The sequence below is a fragment of the Octopus bimaculoides genome, chromosome 6 (genome assembly GCF_046866305.1).
Source record: "Octopus bimaculoides isolate indiv1 chromosome 6, ASM4686630v1, whole genome shotgun sequence".
NCBI classification, from domain to species: Eukaryota; Metazoa; Mollusca; class Cephalopoda; order Octopoda; family Octopodidae; genus Octopus; species Octopus bimaculoides.
The window spans coordinates 21,035,155-21,053,533 of NC_142933.1; the positions used below are offsets into that span (position 1 = coordinate 21,035,155).

The window sequence follows — 18,379 nt, forward strand, 5'->3', positions numbered from 1 at the left end:
GATGTGTGGTTAAGAAGTTCCCTGTGCAATCAAGTCGTTTTGGATTCAATCCCACTGTGATCCATCTTGAGCAAGTGTCTTCTAGTATATTTCCAAGCATTAGTTTCTATTATAGCTCCAAGCACTAGACCTGTGAGAGCATTTCGTAAATGGAAACTGAAAGAAGCCACACTAGTGTATGCATATATGTGTGTGTGTGTGTGTGTGTGTGTGTGTGTGTGTGTGTGTGTGTGTGGGTGTGTGTTTGTTCACAATTGCACCAATGAAAGTCACTTGCTTCAAGCAGTGTGGCTGTTATCACTTCTCTTTTCAATAAATCATCTACTTAGAGTATCAGTTTTCATACTCAATTACTAATTTTTATTTTTAAATTTTTAATTTTAATTAATTTTTAAAATTTTCTTTATTTTACCATACTTTAATATATTGTTTTATTTTATTTTGATCTCAATCATACATGAACACATTGAGGGTTATTTTTTTTTTTTTTACCAAAGTCTCATAGTCACATCTTGAAGGGTTGGTCTTCTTGAATGATCAAACAACTCATTGATGGCCTTTGGCTTAACATCAATGGGTTTTTTTTCTCTCCTATTTTAAACATGCAACAGTTGAAGAACAACAAAGGGTATCAAATAAATTACTGTCAAGAAACTCAGAGTTTTGAATGTAAGTGTTCCATGCCTGTCTAGTTGTGTGTGTGTGTGTATGCACCTGTGCATGCATCTGTGTGTAAGATGAACGGGAGCCATGAAGACCACAGATCCATGGAAACTGATTTCCTCAAATGTCCCAGTGACTCTAGAAGTTGTAGATAATTTTTGCTACCAAGGTAACCTAATTAGCGGTGGAGGAAATTGTACAGAAAGTGCAATTGCTAGAATAAGAATAAGATGGCGAAAGTTCAAATAACTTTTACCTCTGTTGGCAACTAAAGGTCTATCTCTCTGAGTGAAGGGAAGATTGTATGATGCATGTGTATGAACTGTGATGCTGTATGGTAATCAGATGTGAGACCAGAATGTAGAGGATATGTGAAGGCTGGGAAGGAACAAAGCTGGTGTGTTCTGCTAGATGTGTGATGTCAGTGTACATGTGTGACAGAGCACTGATGTACTGAGAGAGAATTTGGGCATAAGAGGAATTATATGCAGTGTATAAGAGAGGAGACTGTGCTGGTTTGGTTATGTGATGCAGATGGATGAGGACAGTTGCTTAAAGAAATGTCGATTACTTAAAGTGGTGGAAAGTTGTGGAAGAGGGAGACCCAGGAAACATAGGACAAAGTATTGAAGGCTGATCTCAAAACACTAAGCCTTATAAAGGAGATGAAAGGGGACTAAAATATGCAGCTCATTGCTGTACTCAAGAAGATCCACCCACATCAGAATTGAGATCCCAAAACCAAGCTGCCATGTAAAAAAGCATTGGTGTGTTAAAAAGTTGTGTGTAAAAAAGCATTGGTACCACATAAAAAACACTGGTGATGGTGTCACTAACAAAGCACTCAGTACATTCTGTAAAGTGGTTGGCATTAGAAAGGACATTCAGCCATTGAAAGCAAGCCCAAAACAGAATATGGAACTTGGTGCAGCCCCTGACCATGCCAGTTCCTGTCAAGTCATCTAACTCATACCAGCATGGAAAACGGACATTAAATGTTGATGATGATGGTAACAGTGATTTTGATCACACACACACACATTTACATAAACACACACATGTATAATAATATGCAGACACACATGTATACATACATACACATATAACAATACAGCCCCTGAGATAGGGTTTGATAAATGTATCAAAATTCAGATAAGTACTCACCGAATCACAAATACTTGGACATCAGAGTCAGCTTCCAATTTAATCGGAACATAGAACAGCGATCCTGGACGGTAGGTTGCTGTGGGGACAGAGATAATGACATGCTTTTCTTCTATGTCTTTGTACTCTTCCTCGTTGGATGAAAGTGAGAGGGTGGTCAGGTAGCGTCGGTTCTCTGTAACTATCTCAGCTGCAGCATCCGAGGCGTTGATTTGTAATGCTGCACCGGAAACATATGCGGGATTTCCACACTCCTCATTCTTGTTGATGCCAGTCACTGTATAGTAGACAGTGACTGTTGTTTTGTTTGGTGATACCCACCACTCCTCAGGCACCTCCACACCGGCCACGCAACCGTTGTACTTGTCGTTGAGTAGGCAGGCTGCGGTCAGCTCATCGTCAAGATGCTGCACGAACACCTGCCCACACCAACGACGCCTCGACGGAAACGTCGACAGCAGTAGCGCTGTCTGTTTGCCAGATGAAGAACCACCAACACCTCCACTGTCCCCTCGATCATTCCCACCATTACCATAATTCATCATTCCAGCATGGATGAGGATTTGCAACATGGGGCTGTCTGGTGTGATTTTTGAGGAGACCAAGTGGACGCTGATGTCTCGCCCATCCATTGTGAAACGGTCAAGAATGTTTGAGTCATTGTATGTTGATGTGTCCAGAAGGTGTCTGGGAATGGGCTTCTCAGAGAAGAAAGGCCCCAGCTGTGCCTGCACCACAGGTAATTCTCCTGTTGGTTCTGTTATTATCAATGATTCTTGCTGTGTCTGGGGACTGTGATGTTGAAATTTCAGGAAGTAACCATCATTGGGGTTTTTTAACCTGATATCAACTCCACTCACTGAAAAAGAATAAAATAGGAAAAGGCTTATGAATGCATTAGCAATGACAATGATAGTGATAATGACAATGATGATGATAGTGATGATGATGATGACAAGGATGATAACAACGACAACAATGATGATGATGATGATGATGATGATGATGATGCAAAGACCACTGGTTGGACAAGCAAAAAAAAATTTTTAATAAATCTCAGATATATAAGTAGATTAACAAACAGATGACCATTTAGATAAATGCTTAAACAGAAATAAGCATAGACATAGCTATGAGGTAAGAAGTTTGCTTCCCAACCACTGCATGGCACCTTGGACAAGTGTTTTCTACCATAACCCCAAACCAACCAAAGCCTTATGAGAGGATTTGGTAGGCAGAAACTGGACGAAACCCATCATGTGTGTATGTGCATGTGTGTGTGTGTGTATGTATATATATATACATGATTGACTACTAACTCCACAAGTTTTTTTATTCTCTCTCTGTTTATTTCCTTGTGTTCCTTCCTGTTGAAGAGCATAGGCTTGAAACATAAAAGACTTTCTCACCTTCCCGAGCGTCAAACACCTGCTTGTTGTTTATACACCTGTCTTTGTCCTTTGTTTTTCTGTAAATTTCAACTATATATATATATATATATATATATATATATATAAACAAATAGTAAATGAGTATATGCATATATATGTACAGGTATGTGCATACCGACATCCACCTGTATGTATAGGTGCATATCTGGGTACAGGACATTGCAAACAAACGTAGATGAGAAAACACACGAGCCACATAGAGAACATTCTACTTCATCAGCTACCCACGTTTTAACACCGGCGTTTTGACGAGCTTCGGGCAGGACGCATCGTTAAAACGGCTCGTCCCATGGATCGCAGATTAAATTTGTATACGCAAATTAAATCTAGCCATGGAGGAATGTAGTGGCGGACAAAAAACAAGACAGGAAAACAAACAGAAAAGGCTTTACGGGCAGACGAGAAAAATTATGTGTGTATGAAATGCACACACACCTCCCACTCTCCTTTTGTAATCTTGTGAACTAACCCATCCACTCACCCTATCCAATCCTTGGTCCTACCTCACTTATATACATCTCTCTGTAACTTGGGTGTACCCCGCATCACATTTTCACTATCTTCATTCTTCTCTTCTCTCTCTCCTTCCCCCTCTATGTCTCCTCTCTCACCCTTCCTCCTCTATCTCTTCTCTCTCCCACCGAGGTAGCCATGTATCTACTTTACTGCAAGATGCCTGTTTCTGTCCTTCCCTTCTACTCAGTCTAAGCATATATGAAAAGGACTTCTGTATAAAGTAACAATATCAATAACTTCATTAGGCGAAACACTTTACTGAGATGATAATCACAGAGGAACAGTAACTATCAAACTCTGGTCATCTGGTCATCTGCACCTTTTCTGCTTGTCCCCACTGCGGTTATCATCAGAATCTACAGCCATGTTACAACCCAATATGGGAACCTCTGCTATTTCTAATAGATCTCTCTTTGTCAGAAATAGCAGCCAAATGTCCCTAAAATCACACATAGCTCATTTTAAAACATGAAGACAACCAACAAGAGAGTTCCCACTTGATCACTAAACCTGCTAGAAATACTAGCTGAATCTCACTCAAATTAATTTTACAATCTTAAAAAGGAAGGACACATGAATAATGTAGTCCTAGATACACTGTGTCCAAATAAAAGTCAGGATGGTTATAGCAGGAATGGTTAAAGCCCTTAGTCATAGGTTTACTGGATCTGTGTTGATAATATTAAGAGGCATGAAAAATGAGCAACACTGAAAATATATCACTGCATATTCCAAATAACCCTGTCATAGCCTGTCCTAAGCCTGGTTGAAGATTTGGGTGTAGGACTGATACCCTACCATGTTTAAAAGACTCAGGTTGGAGGAACCAGATGACCAGATGGTACTCCCTATGATAAACCACTGCATGTTTGAGAGCATAGTTTGGACAGCAACCAGGTGGCAGTAATGATATATCTGAATGATGCATCTGTGGATCATGCAAATCTGCCACCTGCCTGCTATAAGTCTTCTTGGTCTGAAGTCGACCTGGAGCTAAACGACAACCTCCAACATCAATCACCACCACCGCCGCCGCCGCCGCCGCCGCCACCACCACCACCACCACTACTATCATCACCATTATATAGTGATCCAACAAGGGAGATACAAGTGAGCCAACAAGGGAGACCAGCTAGAAATCGCAGCCAAATTCTATTGTATCAGATCCAATAGTCTTTAAAAATGGATCCTTTAAATAATGCAGTTCCAGGTATATGAAACCACAGAATAGTTAGGACTGGAATGACTTTAACTATAGGTTTGCTTGATCAGTGCTAGATACAACCATTGCTACCGCTGTCATGAACTCTGCCCCAAGTACCGACACCACCACCACCACCACCACCACCACCACTGCCATGAATTACCAACCCACCACCAACAACAATAAGCTATCAAAAGGAGAGACAAAAAGACAGCAGCTGCTGAACAAAACTAGTGGCCCCTGTGATATAATTCTACCTTCCCCTACATAAGTAGTGCACAGGTGTATCCTACCTCTACTACTACCATCACCATCTCTGCTTAGGATTAAGGCTCCATGTTATATAGGTGGGTGCTAGAGGAGGAAGAAAAATTAATTATCTTCTGAGAAAACAGCTGACAGGACTTGATTAGGTTTGTATTTAGATGGTAGTGTTGTTGTTTAACCCTATTTCAGTCCTTAGTTAACAGATCTATGATTTAAGGTAGTCTAACCACGACCATCATCATCATCATCATCGTTGTTTAACGTCCGCTTTCCATGCTAGCATGGGTTGGACGATTTAACTGAGGACTGGTGGACCAGGAGGCGACACCAGGCTCCAATCTGATTTGGCAGAGTTTCTACAGCTGGATGCCCTTCCTAACGCCAACCACTCTGAGAGTGTAGTGGGTGCTTTTACGTGCCACCAGCACGAGGGCCAGTCAGGCAGTACTGGTGACGGCCATGCTCGAAATGGTGTATTTTATGTGCCACCTGCACAGGAGCCAGTCCATCGGCACTGGCAACGATACCATTTTCTCCAGCCAAAGAGTATATAGGACTACATTGTCCAATGTGTCCTTCATTTTTTTAAGATAGTAGGGTGTGATCTGATGGTGATCTAGCTGTTTTTTTCTAACTGAATGAGTAACCATATAGAGGCTCTCTCATTGGCTCATGGTCGTTGTTGGAATAAGTGACGACAGTGGTAATGTTAGGAATTGACTGTGGGTCTAATGTTTGTGTAGTGGTACAGCAACAGCAGTGGTGGTGGTGTTAATTACACTCTTATTACCTGACTTCCAGCCTCTCACTTGTACAAGCACACTGCTTTAAGTCAGTTTGATTAGTATGGATGGATGGCAGTGGTGGTGGTGGTGGTGACATTAGTTAAGGGATTAAAATAAAGAGTGGAGTGGATTAAGATGAAAGGCACAACAGAGGAACCTCAGTAAAGGAAAAAGAGCAAAGGTGGGGGAGATCATCAGAAGTAGAGAAGGATTGATTAATAAAACAGATTAGGTTGTTTATGTGAAAGAAAAAAAAGGAGACCTTAAAGAGTAAATCCGATTTAACACATGAAAAGTGTGGCGGCAGCCTTAATGCTATAAATTGGCACACTTTTGTCAAAGAGGAAGGGACTGTTTAATATTTTGGTAAAAACCCTACTTGAGACAGTCTGTCAGACAGTCTGTCTGACAGTCTGATAAAAATCCCTTCTATTTTAAAGTGCTTGAATTGAAATCAAAACCTTCTGTCATGCAAAATCCCTTTGTTAAGTTATGATCCAAATACCAGATTAGTAGAGAAATAAATGTACAAGCTGGTTTTATTAACACAAAAAAATTTCTCCTGAGTCACACAGACATGCCTGTATCTATATGTATTTACCCATATAAATGTTTATAACTCTGTGTGTGTGTGTGTGTGTGTGTGTGCGTATGTGTGTGAATATGGTGATCTTATGCTAGGAGATGATGGGGTAAAGTATGAGAGGAGGGGCCCAGAACAGAACAGGTTCCTTGTTGTAGAGAAGCAACATACATTACAGAAGAGTTGGCATGAGTAACTGGGCTGGAAGAGTAAAGAGACAAAATAGTGGTGATGAAGTGTTAGGGTGAACCCTCAAGGTACAAGAAAGTGAATAGGAATGGAGACAGAGAATGTGGTTGAGTAGAGGTTACAAAAGAATTAGGGGAGAGCAGATGTGGTGTATGGGTTGAATGAAAGATGAATGATAGTTGAGAAGGAGAGATAATTTGATAACTGAGAAGGATGATCAATGTAAAATGTGAATGAAGAAGGACAATATTAAGAAAGAAGCATGGACAACAAGTGAAGTGAATTAAACAGACCTGTTTACACAGTTTCTTCCATGCTTGACTGAACCCTAAACAATAACACAATTCCCACATCAAATCAAACAAAATCTCCTCACAACAGCTTTCTATAAAGCCACCTACAAATACATACTTCCCACCTATCCTCCTCCCTATACATCTACTTCCCTACATCACACCTAATTACCATTTCACAAAACTCCACCTAACCCCCCCCCCCCCCCCCCCCAAAACTCCCAAAGACTGTATGAAGTCAAAAATAAGCCAAGGATAGCACAGCCTGACAAAAGTGAGCAAGGTGGAACTTCAAAGTCAAGTCACTGTCAACCTTTACCTTGTAAACATTTAATACATGTGTGTGTGTGTGTGTGTGTGTGTGTGTGTGTGTGCATGCGTGTATACACACACACAGATATATGTATACATAGACAAATGTTAAAATCTTTCTGAAACTCATTCAGTTGGAGCTTATCCCAATTTCAAAGATGTATAAGTGGCTGGAACAACAGGAATCCCTTCCCCCATTCAAATGAGATGCCAGTTCACTGGAAGATTAAAACCCCAGCTAATGGTACTCGTTTGAGCAGAGTAAATTGGAGTAATGAGAAATGAAGTGCTTCATTCAAAGAAACAGCCTGACACCAGATGAAGAACTGAACCACAGCATTATGATCATGAATGGACACCTTAACTGCTAGGCCAGTGGGATAACAGTTTCCTACCAAACAAACACATCATGACCATTGATTGATCACCACTTCAACTGATCAAATATAACTAAGTGAATTGAGTAAAGTAAGCTTAAAACGTCTTGGTTTGCCAACCTCTTCCTTGTATTCACCTCGAAAGAACTTGACTGCGTTTTAATTAAAGCCATAGGAATATTTAAATATAGAAATTAACACAAGCATGTGTTTGTAGTTAACATAGTTTGATGTTCCTATACAGATAATCATGTTCTATGAACATTTAATAAATTAAAATGCTTAGAGCAATCCTCACTTCATGTTATTAGTTGTATACATTAATGAAATAGATGCCAACTTGAAGCATGTTACTGTGTTAAAATACACAGACAACATTAACCCTTTAGCATTTAAACTGGTTATATCCGGTCCAAATTTTCTCTCTATTTTATGTTCAAACCAATCAGATCTGACCTCTTACACCTTCCCTACAATGTCATTTTACAAATACACAATCAGATATTCAAAATCTTGATGCTATGAGACAATAAAATAATATTTTAAAACAGTGTGAATAAATAAGCATTGCATTTGAGAGAATAATTTGAATGCTAAAGGGTTAAGCTGAACAGGAGATAAAAAGAACAGATCCCATATGTTGTAGATCTTTATTGCAATCTGACCTGGACTCAATGCAGCAATGGATTGCTGACTAGCAATTTGAGCTGACTGTAGACAAGTACACTGCTATACACTTTAGAAGGAAAACCCCAAACTTTATTTTCTCTCTCCACAACATCAAACTTGAGTCTACTCCTAAATGTGACCTAGATATTATTGTCAACAATGATATGCATTGAAGGAACAATATTTCTAAAATCATCAAAAAAAGCCAAAGGTGTCTTAGCATCACTCAGTAAGACTTTTGTAAGCCATTCACCATCTATCTATTTAAAGCTATATATGGCTCTAATACACCCACACTTAGAGTTTGCATCTCCTGTCTAAAACCTCATCTTGTCCAAAAAATAAATATGTTGAACTCTTCTGCCATAAATGACATATCATAGTTCTGCAATTTGGTAACCACACAAGCAGGAGAACCCAGCTATGGCTGTCAGACAATTTCTGCGACCACATCACCCCTAACATCTGGCCACCTAACTCCCTAGACTGCAACCCCCTTGATTATTATGCATGGGGTACAGTTGAGCGAAAGACCAACAAAACTGCTTGTAACACCAAAGATGAACTGAAGGCAAGGATTATAGCAGCATTCACCAACTTAAACAAGGAAACTGTCCAGAAGAGTTGCAGGAGATTCTGAAGTCGTCTGGAGGCCATGGTTGAATCCAATGGCGTTTTATTGAATGAATTTACTGTTTAGCATTTCAAGATATTTTTATGTAATTTTGGTAAATATATCTGTTAAAATGAGATGTCAGTGTTATTTTCATTTTTGCGTAATTTAGATGACAGTTTATTCACCACACCCAGCATATATATCTTTTACCTCTATTGACTACAAAAGGTTTCTCTCTCCGAGTGAAAGGAAGATTGTATGATGCATGTATACATACAACGATTCTACATGGTAGTGAGACGTGAGCCCTGAATGCCGAGGAATGAGGCTGATATACTCCACTGGATGTGTAATGTATGTGTACATGTTTGACAGAGTGCTAGTGTATTGGGAGAAGCGTTAGGCATAAGAGGAATTAGATGCAGTGTGCAAGAGAGAAGACAGTGCTGGTTTAGTTATGTGATGCAGATGGATGCTGACAGCTCCATAAAGAAGTGTTGATCTCTCAGAGTAGACAGAACACGTGGAAGTGAGAGACCCTGGAAAACATGGGATGAAATACTGAAGGACAACTTGAGGATGCTGAACCTTTCAGATAAGATGACAAAGGACTGTGAGGCCTGGCACCTTGGTGTACTCAAGAAGACCTGTACTCTAGTGCCATGTAAAAGGCATTTGTCCTGGTGCCACATAAAAGCGCTTGTGTGGTATCATGTAAAAGCACCCAGCACACTCAGTAAAGTGGTTGGCATCAGGAAGGGCATCCAGCTATAGAAACCATGTCGAATTATATATATATATATATATATATATATATATAAATATATATATATATATAAATATAAATATATATATACATATACATACACATATATTTATATATATATATGTGTGTGTGCGTGTGTGTTTGTTGTTTACACACTCAACTTCGTCTTTTGTCTTTTTGTAAATTCTCACTATATATATATATATATATATATATATATATATATATATATTATTATGTCTAGGAGAGTCATTATGCCAATATTATTAACACACAAAGTGGATTTGTGAACAGTAGCATTTATGGAGATAGGCTTCCAACAGGACGGACTATCATTGGTTCACTGCATTATTTCTGAAGGCAAGACTGAGAAGAGAGGTTTTCGGATTAGGTCTTTGAAAGCCTCTACTCAGTCAAGCAGCCTCTTGTGACAGTTTCTGGATGCATTTATATATAAACACACACACACACACATATTTTTGTGTATACACATGTGTGTGAGTGCATACATATAGAGATACATAATAGAACCAATACACATTCTACATATATATACACTGAATTAGTTACACACAGATCAGCATTTTCTTGTCTCAGCCTCATTTACATCAGTTCCACCCTTCAGAAGAACTACCCCTACCCCTACCATCACCATTAACTCCAACATCTCAATGCTACAAGAAACATCATCATCAGTGGCATCATTATCATCACAGCAATCACCATGACCAAGTCAACAATCGGGTGTGTGTGTCTATATGTGTATCAGGGAAGACACACACACACAAACACTTACACACACATACACAAACACTTACACACACACACACACACACATAAACACACATATATACCATCCCACCACAAACACATATACATGCACACACACATAGAGTTACACATCCAGTGTATAGTATTTACATAACACATTTCTGGAAACATGTGACTGGGTCCCTCCTTCACTACTACTCCTTCTCTGTTGGGTGGGTGGGTGGATAAGTGGTTGTGTGTCTGACTGTTAGCCTAGTAGCAGCAGTTGGTGAGGTGGGAGAAAAAGGGATCAAACCAGCCTGTTGGATACCACAGATTATTTTTATGATACCTTTATTTTTTTTATACTTAATTTCACCTCCCCCAACTGCAATATTCTTATTGGTGTGTGCATGTAATTGTATGAGAGTATGTGTAAGTAGTTGTATGAAATATCATATAAACATACAAGAGCATGTGTGTTTATGTAGATATGGGTATGTGTGTATGAATTTGTGTGTTTATCTAGTTATATATTTGTAACTGTGTGTTGTCAATATGTATCTGGGTTTATATAAATCATCATCATCATCATCATCGTTTAACGTCCGCTTTCCATGCTAGCATGGGTTGGACGATTTGACTGAGGACTGGTGAAACCAGATGGCAACACCAGGCTCCAATCTAATTTGGCAGAGTTTCTACAGCTGGATGCCCTTCCTAACGCCAACCACTCAGAGAGTGTAGTGAGTGCTTTTACGTGTCACCCGCACGAAAACGGCCACGCTCGAAATGGTGTCTTTTATGTGCCACCCGCACAAGAGCCAGTCCAGGGGCACTGGCAACGATCTCGCTTGAAAACCCTACAAGGCCAGTCAGGCGGTATATATATATATATATATGTATATATATATATATATATATATATATATGTCTGTACATATTCTCGTCGTCGTTTAACGTCCGCTTTCCATGCTAGCATGGGTTGGACGATTTGACTGAGGACTGGTGAAACCAGATGACTACACCAGGGTCCAATCTGATTTGACAGTGTTTCTACAGCTGGATGCCCTTCCTAAAGCCAACCACTCAGAGAGTGTAGTGGGTGCTTTCACGTGTCACCCGCACGAAGGCCAGTCAGGCGGTACTGGCAAAGGCCACGCTCATCTCTCTAGAGAAACGTCATGTGTCACCCGCACAAGAGCCAGCCCAGGGGCACCAGCAACGATCCCGCTCGAAAAATCCCAGAACCCCACACAAGAGCCAGTTCAGCGGCACCGGCAACGATCTCGCTCGAAGAAATTTCATGTGCCACCAGCACAAGAGCCAGCCCAGGGGCACCGGCAACGACCCCGCTCAAAAAACCTCATGCGTCACCCGCACAAGAGACAACCCAGGGTACCGGCAACGATCCCGCTCGGAAGATTTCATGTGTCGCCCGCACATGAGCCAATCCAGGGGCACTGGCAACGATCCTGCTCGAAAGACTTCATGTGTCACCCGCACATGAGCCAGTCCAGGGTCACTGGCAACGATCCCGTCTCGCTCAAGGCATTTCATGTGTCGCCCGCACACGAGCCAGCCCAGGGGCACCGGCAACGATCTCGCTCGAAAAACCTCATGTGTCACCCGCACAAGAGCCGGCCCAGGGGCACCGGCAACGATCTCGCTCGAAAGATTTCATGTGTCGCCCACACACGAGCCAGTCCAGGGGCACCAGCAACGATCTCGCTCGAAAGATATCATGTGTCGCCCGCACATGAGCCAGTCCAGGGGCACTGGCAACGATCCCGCTCAAAAGATTTCATGTGTCGCCCGCACATGAGCCAGTCCAGGGGCACTGGCAACGATCCCGCTCAAAAGATTTCATGTGTCGCCCGCACATGAGCCAGTCCAGGGGCACCGGCAACGATCCCGCTCGAAAAAGCCTCATGTGTCACCCGCACAAGAGCCAGTCCAGGGGCACTGGCAACGATCCCGCTTGAAAGATTTCATGTTTTGCCCACACATGAGCCAGTCCGGGGGCACCGGCAACAACCTCGCTCGAAAAACCTCATGTGTCACCCGCAAGCCGGCCCAGGGGCACCGGCAACGATCTCGCTCGAAAGATTTCATGTGTCGCCCGCACATGAGCCAGTCCAGGGGCACTGGCATCGATCCCGCTCGAAAGATTTCATGTGTCTCCCGCACATGAGCCAGTCCATGGGCACCGACAACGATCTCGCTCGAAACATTTAATGTGTCTCCCGCACAAGAGCCAGTCCAGGGGCACTGGCAACGGTCTCGCTCGAAAGATATCACGTGTCGCCCGCACACGAGCCAGTCCAGGGGCACTGGCAACGATCCCGCTCAAAAGATTTCATGTGTCGCCCGCACATGAGCCAGTCCAGGGGCACTGGCAACGATCCCGCTCAAAAGATTTCATGTGTCGCCCGCACATGAGCCAGTCCAGGGGCACCGGCAACGATCCCGCTCGAAAAAGCCTCATGTGTCACCTGCACAAGAGCCAGTCCAGTGGCACTGGCAACGATCCCGCTCGAAAGATTTCATGTTTTGCCCACACATGAGCCAGTCCGGGGGCACCGGCAACAACCTCGCTCGAAAAACCTCATGTGTCACCCGCAAGCCGGCCCAGGGGCACCGGCAACGATCTCGCTCGAAAGATTTCATGTGTCGCCCGCACATGAGCCAGTCCAGGGGCACTGGCTTCGATCCCGCTCGAAAGATTTCATGTGTCTCCCGCACATGAGCCAGTCCATGGGCACTGACAACGATCTCGCTCGAAACATTTCACGTGTCTCCCGCACAAGAGCCAGTCCAGGGGCACTGGCAACGGTCTCGCTCGAAAGATATCACGTGTCGCCCGCACATGAGCCAGTCCAGGGGCACTGGGAACGATCCCGCTCGAAAGATTTCATGTGTCGCCCGCACATGAGCCAGTCCAGGGGCACTGGCAACAATCCCGCTCGAAACATTTCATGTGTCACCCGCACATGAGCCAGTCCAGGAGCACTGGCAACGATCCCGCTTGAACGATTTCATATATATATATATCTATACATCTATGTACATGTATATGTATCTGTATATATTACACATATATGTGTTTCTATTGATATACTATACATGTGAATGCAAATATATACTCATATAGATATATGCAGACATTTGTATAGTTGTGTGTTTGCTTCCAACATTCAAGAGGAAATGATATAGGTAGGTGTTTTAATTCTTATCTTTGAATTAACATTTTTAAAAAAATGTATTTATGCATATATATACATACACACACTAACACCTGTGTGTGTGTGTATGTGTGTGTGTGTGTGTGTGTGTGTGTGTGTGTGTGTACGTGCATGCATGCGTGCGTGTGCACGACTGAGCTGTTGTTTAGCCGTCAATTCAACCATGATCTAGCAGACCTATGATAAGAGGTATTGTAATAATGACCATTCCATCTGTTTTCTCAGACATAATGTATCCAATGTGTTCTTTTTTTTAAGATGGTAGGGTGATACATTTTAAGATTATTTTAGCTGCTAAGAATCATGCACATTTAATTACTGATTTTTTTTTATTGCTATTTCAGTAAGTACAAATAAATGCATGATTCCCTGAGGAGGTCAGAATAAGGTCAAAACATTTCTTAAGTTGTCTCCCTTACTCATTGACCTATTGTTTTGCTTTTTTTCTCCTAACAGCAGTTATTTCTAGTTGGCTTTTTTAATGGTTCATGTATTACATATGTTAATGAGGAATGGCATCTTTGACATAATCATTAGAGCATCATACAAAATGCTCGAAATATTTAGTTGCAGTCCTTTACATTCTGAGTTCAATTCCCACTTAGGTCAATTTTGCCTTTCATTATTCAGGGATGAATAAAACAAGGGACCAATCAAGTACAGATGATGATTTAAACCTGCAGTAAAGCAACCTAGATGTAAACAAAGATTGAACTTTTTTTTTCTGTCATAATTGAAAGGGAGGAGAGAAAGAAAGAGATAAAGAGAGAATGAGAGGAAAGAGGATTATTATTCTAAAATTGACTGCAAAACTACAATAGCGCCAGCCAGCAGCTATGTTAAATAATTTAAACCAGCTCATCTACAAGACTGACCTGTTTTTGATGCCAGTCAGAAACTTGTAAACAATTAAAACAGCAGCCGTTTGTTGTACCATGCATAAATAACTTAACAATTCTGTTCATGATCATGTTTGCTTGTTTTTTATTTTGTTATTTTTTTTTTATTTGATTTGATTGTTGTGAGTTTAGAAATTATCCTTTTGTTTTTGGTCCCAATAATTATTTTTGGTATTTTAGGTCATTCATTTTTTTATGTGCTTAAAATTTATTTTTGTTACTTTATGGAAAAAAAAACAGTAAAAGTGATATTGATGCATTGTGTACAAAGTTTTATCCATTCATGTGTGAATTTACTCCCAACTCCCATATCCGTTCAATAGCCACATACATTCACAAATAGACATTATACACTCACACGAAATGCATATAGGTATAACCAACATCGCCTTCTGGCACTTGTGCCAGTGGCAGGTGAAAAGACATTCGAGTGAGTTCATTACCAGTGCCGCTGGACTGGCTCCTGTGCATGGCACATAAAATACACCATTTCGAGCATGGTCGTTGCCAGTACCACCTGACTGGCCTTCATGCCAGTGGCACGTAAAAGCACCCACTACACTCTCAGAGTGGTTGGTGTTAGGAAGGGCATCCAGCTGTAGAAATTCTGCCAAATCAGATTGGAGCCTGGTGTAGCCATCTGGTTTCACCAGTCCTCAGTCAAATCGTCCAACCCATGCTAGCATGGAAAGCGGACGTTAGACGATGATGATGATAACACTATTCTGCACCCCCCACCCGCCACAAAAAAAAAAAAAAAAAAAAAGAATTCAAAGAAACTAGTGATGACTTGTGTTTGATAAAAAAAATTTAGTTATCAACATTAGAAAAAATCTAAGGTTAAGTAAAAAATTTCTAAAGTTTATATGCCACTTCAGAGAAGAGTTGTGTGTATGTGCATGTGTGTGTGTGTGTGTGCGTGGGGAGGGGGCATATGTGCATGTGCAAAATTTTCCACCCACACTATTCATAAACATGATTTCCATTCTCTCAATGTTAGATCAATCTGAAGATTACCACCCAAGATAAATCTGCTGATCAATGTGAAGCACTGAATGTCCCAATTTTCATGATATGTGTGTGTTGATTGTTATGTCCAGTTAGAGAGTGATCATTGGCTTTGCACCTATAAAGCAAAATCAATGGTCACTCCCTGACTGGCCATAACAATCAACTAACTTCCTAAAATATATATTCTTTTCTACTCTAAGCTCAAGGTCCAAAATTTTGGGGGAGGGGGCCAGTCGATTAAATCAACCCTGAAAGGTAAAGTCGACCTTGGCTTAAAATATATTTTACTGCCTTAATGTACTAGAGTCTGCTTCTTCTATAGATATACGAACTATTGACTATATATATATATATATATATATATATACAGACACACATAATAGGATTCATAAACAGATTTATTATGGCAATGTATATATAGATTCACACCACACACACACACTCTCTCTCTGTATCTATCTATCTATCTATCTATCTATCTATCTATCTACATATCTACATATCTAGTAGACTTATGCACAATCAGAATGCCTTGAGGTATTTCCTCTCATTTTCTGCACTCCAATTTCAAATCTCACCAAAGTCAACTTTGTTTTTACCCTCCTGGGATCAATAGTGTATCAATCAAGTGCTGGGGTCAGTTTCTCTTGTTTTTGGAATCAACTACATTTCGTCATTAGAAAGGTTGTAGATGCATTCTCACTGCATTCCTTTCTCCAGAAATGGAGAAAGGTTGAGCAAGAGCTTAGGGACTTCCTCTCTTAGAAAAACTGTTATTTTATTGGAACTATCCAAGAACTGCTCAATGTGTAGCACACCATGAAATGGTAACAAAATTTAAAATATAGGTTAATTATAATGTAATATAATATGATATAGATTATCATCACCATATGTATGAGTTTATGTTGCTAACCTACCTACAAAACCATAAAACTGTGTTTATATGTGAACAAGTGGGGGTGGGGATGATAATTGCATAATAAAGTAGGCTTGTTTGTGTGTGTGTATGTGTGTGTGTGTGTGTGAATGTGTGTGTGTGTGTGTTTATTTTTGAGTTTGTGTGTGTCGGTAAGCAGTTGAATATTTTGGTACTTGTTAAGTGGAAGGAAATGTAATGAAGTGTTTATTCGGTACTCATTGGCAACTACGTTAGTGAGTATTTGTGTATAGTAAGAGGTGTGTGTGTGTGTGTGTGTGTGTGTGCATCTACCCATATGTTTACTATCTTGACATACATTAGGAAAGATTATTGTTGATATAATCATCAACATTCAGTGTCCATTTCCTATGCTAGCATGGGTTAGACAGCTGGGCAGGGGGCTGCTCGAGGTTCCATAGTTTGTTTTTGCTTGGTTTCTATAGCTGGATGCCCTTCCTAATGCCAACCACTTTACAGATATCATCATCATCATCGTCATCATTTAACGTCTGCTTTCCATGCTAGCATTGGTTGGATGATTTGACTGAGGACTGGTGGACCAGGAGGCGACACCAGGCTCTAATCTGGTTTGGCAGAATTTCTACAGCTGGATGCCCTTCCTAACGCCAACTACTCAAAGAGTGTAGTGGGTGCTTTTATGTGCCACCGGCACGAGGGCCAGTCGGGCGGGTACTGGCAACGGCCACGCTCAAAATGGTGTAATTTACGTGTCACCTGCACAGAAGCCAGTCCATCGGCACTGGCAACGATCTCGCTCGAATGTCTTTTCACGTGCCGAAATTACAAATTTAGAATTTACTTCTCTGTCGCTCTATCTTTCTACCTGTCCAACAATCGAGCAATGTTTCTATCTTTCTACATATCCATCCAACCAATTACTTATTTATGCATGCATGCATGTATATTTTTCTCTGGGATATATCTAAGTTTTTTATTTCCCTAGTAGAATTAAAGTTGATCACTAAGTAAACGGCTTTAATTCCAAAATAACCTTTGACTTAAAAGAGTCAAAACAGCTTTGGGAACCTGCGGATATCTGAATTGAATAGCGTGTGTATACATATGTGTATGAGTGTACATACAAATGTGTGTGAATAAATTTGCACTCATGTAGCATATATGAATATCATTAGTGTTTATATGTGTGTGTTCTATATGTATATGTGAGTGCATGTATTCCATATTCCATGTAATTGCGTGCATGTGTTCAGACCTGGAACATCAAACAGAGAATGTTTTACAAATTCTTACTATGCCTCTAATTGATTGTATTTGAGGAATGCAAATCAGTTTGCTCTGTTCTCTTTTGACGAATCTCAGCGTTTCTAGGTTTTAATGCAGATTTGTTGTTACATTGCCCAGTACAATTACGATAACAGGCACAAATGCAAATCTATAACCAGGAGATAAGGAAGGGTAGATTTTCCATTAGTTCTCCCTAGATGTTTTGCTTTCCCCCAATTTTTGGCATTATGTTCACATCCACCAGGCAGCCAACCTCTTGGAATACTCCAGCAGTGTTCTATATTTTTAAAGGTGTGGATACACTCTGGTTATGGTGTGCCTTAGGCATGGCCATTGGGACAATCATTCCGGCATTATAATATTGTAGATGATATACATATATATCATCATCATCATCATCATCGTTTAACGTCCGCTTTCCATGCTAGCAT

The 18,379-nt window shown here is 40.9% G+C and overlaps 1 protein-coding gene across 1 annotated transcript in view; it reads right to left on the minus strand.

Annotated features, from left to right (window-relative positions):
• Nucleotides 1–18,379, minus strand: part of LOC106879555 (transmembrane protein 132C) — a 184,158-nt gene that overhangs the window by 52,650 nt on the left and 113,129 nt on the right. Inside the window, exon 3 of the mRNA XM_014929189.3 lies at nucleotides 1,828–2,686. Coding sequence (XP_014784675.1) covers nucleotides 1,828–2,686 — 859 coding nt within the window. The remainder of the gene's footprint in view (nucleotides 1–1,827; nucleotides 2,687–18,379) is intronic.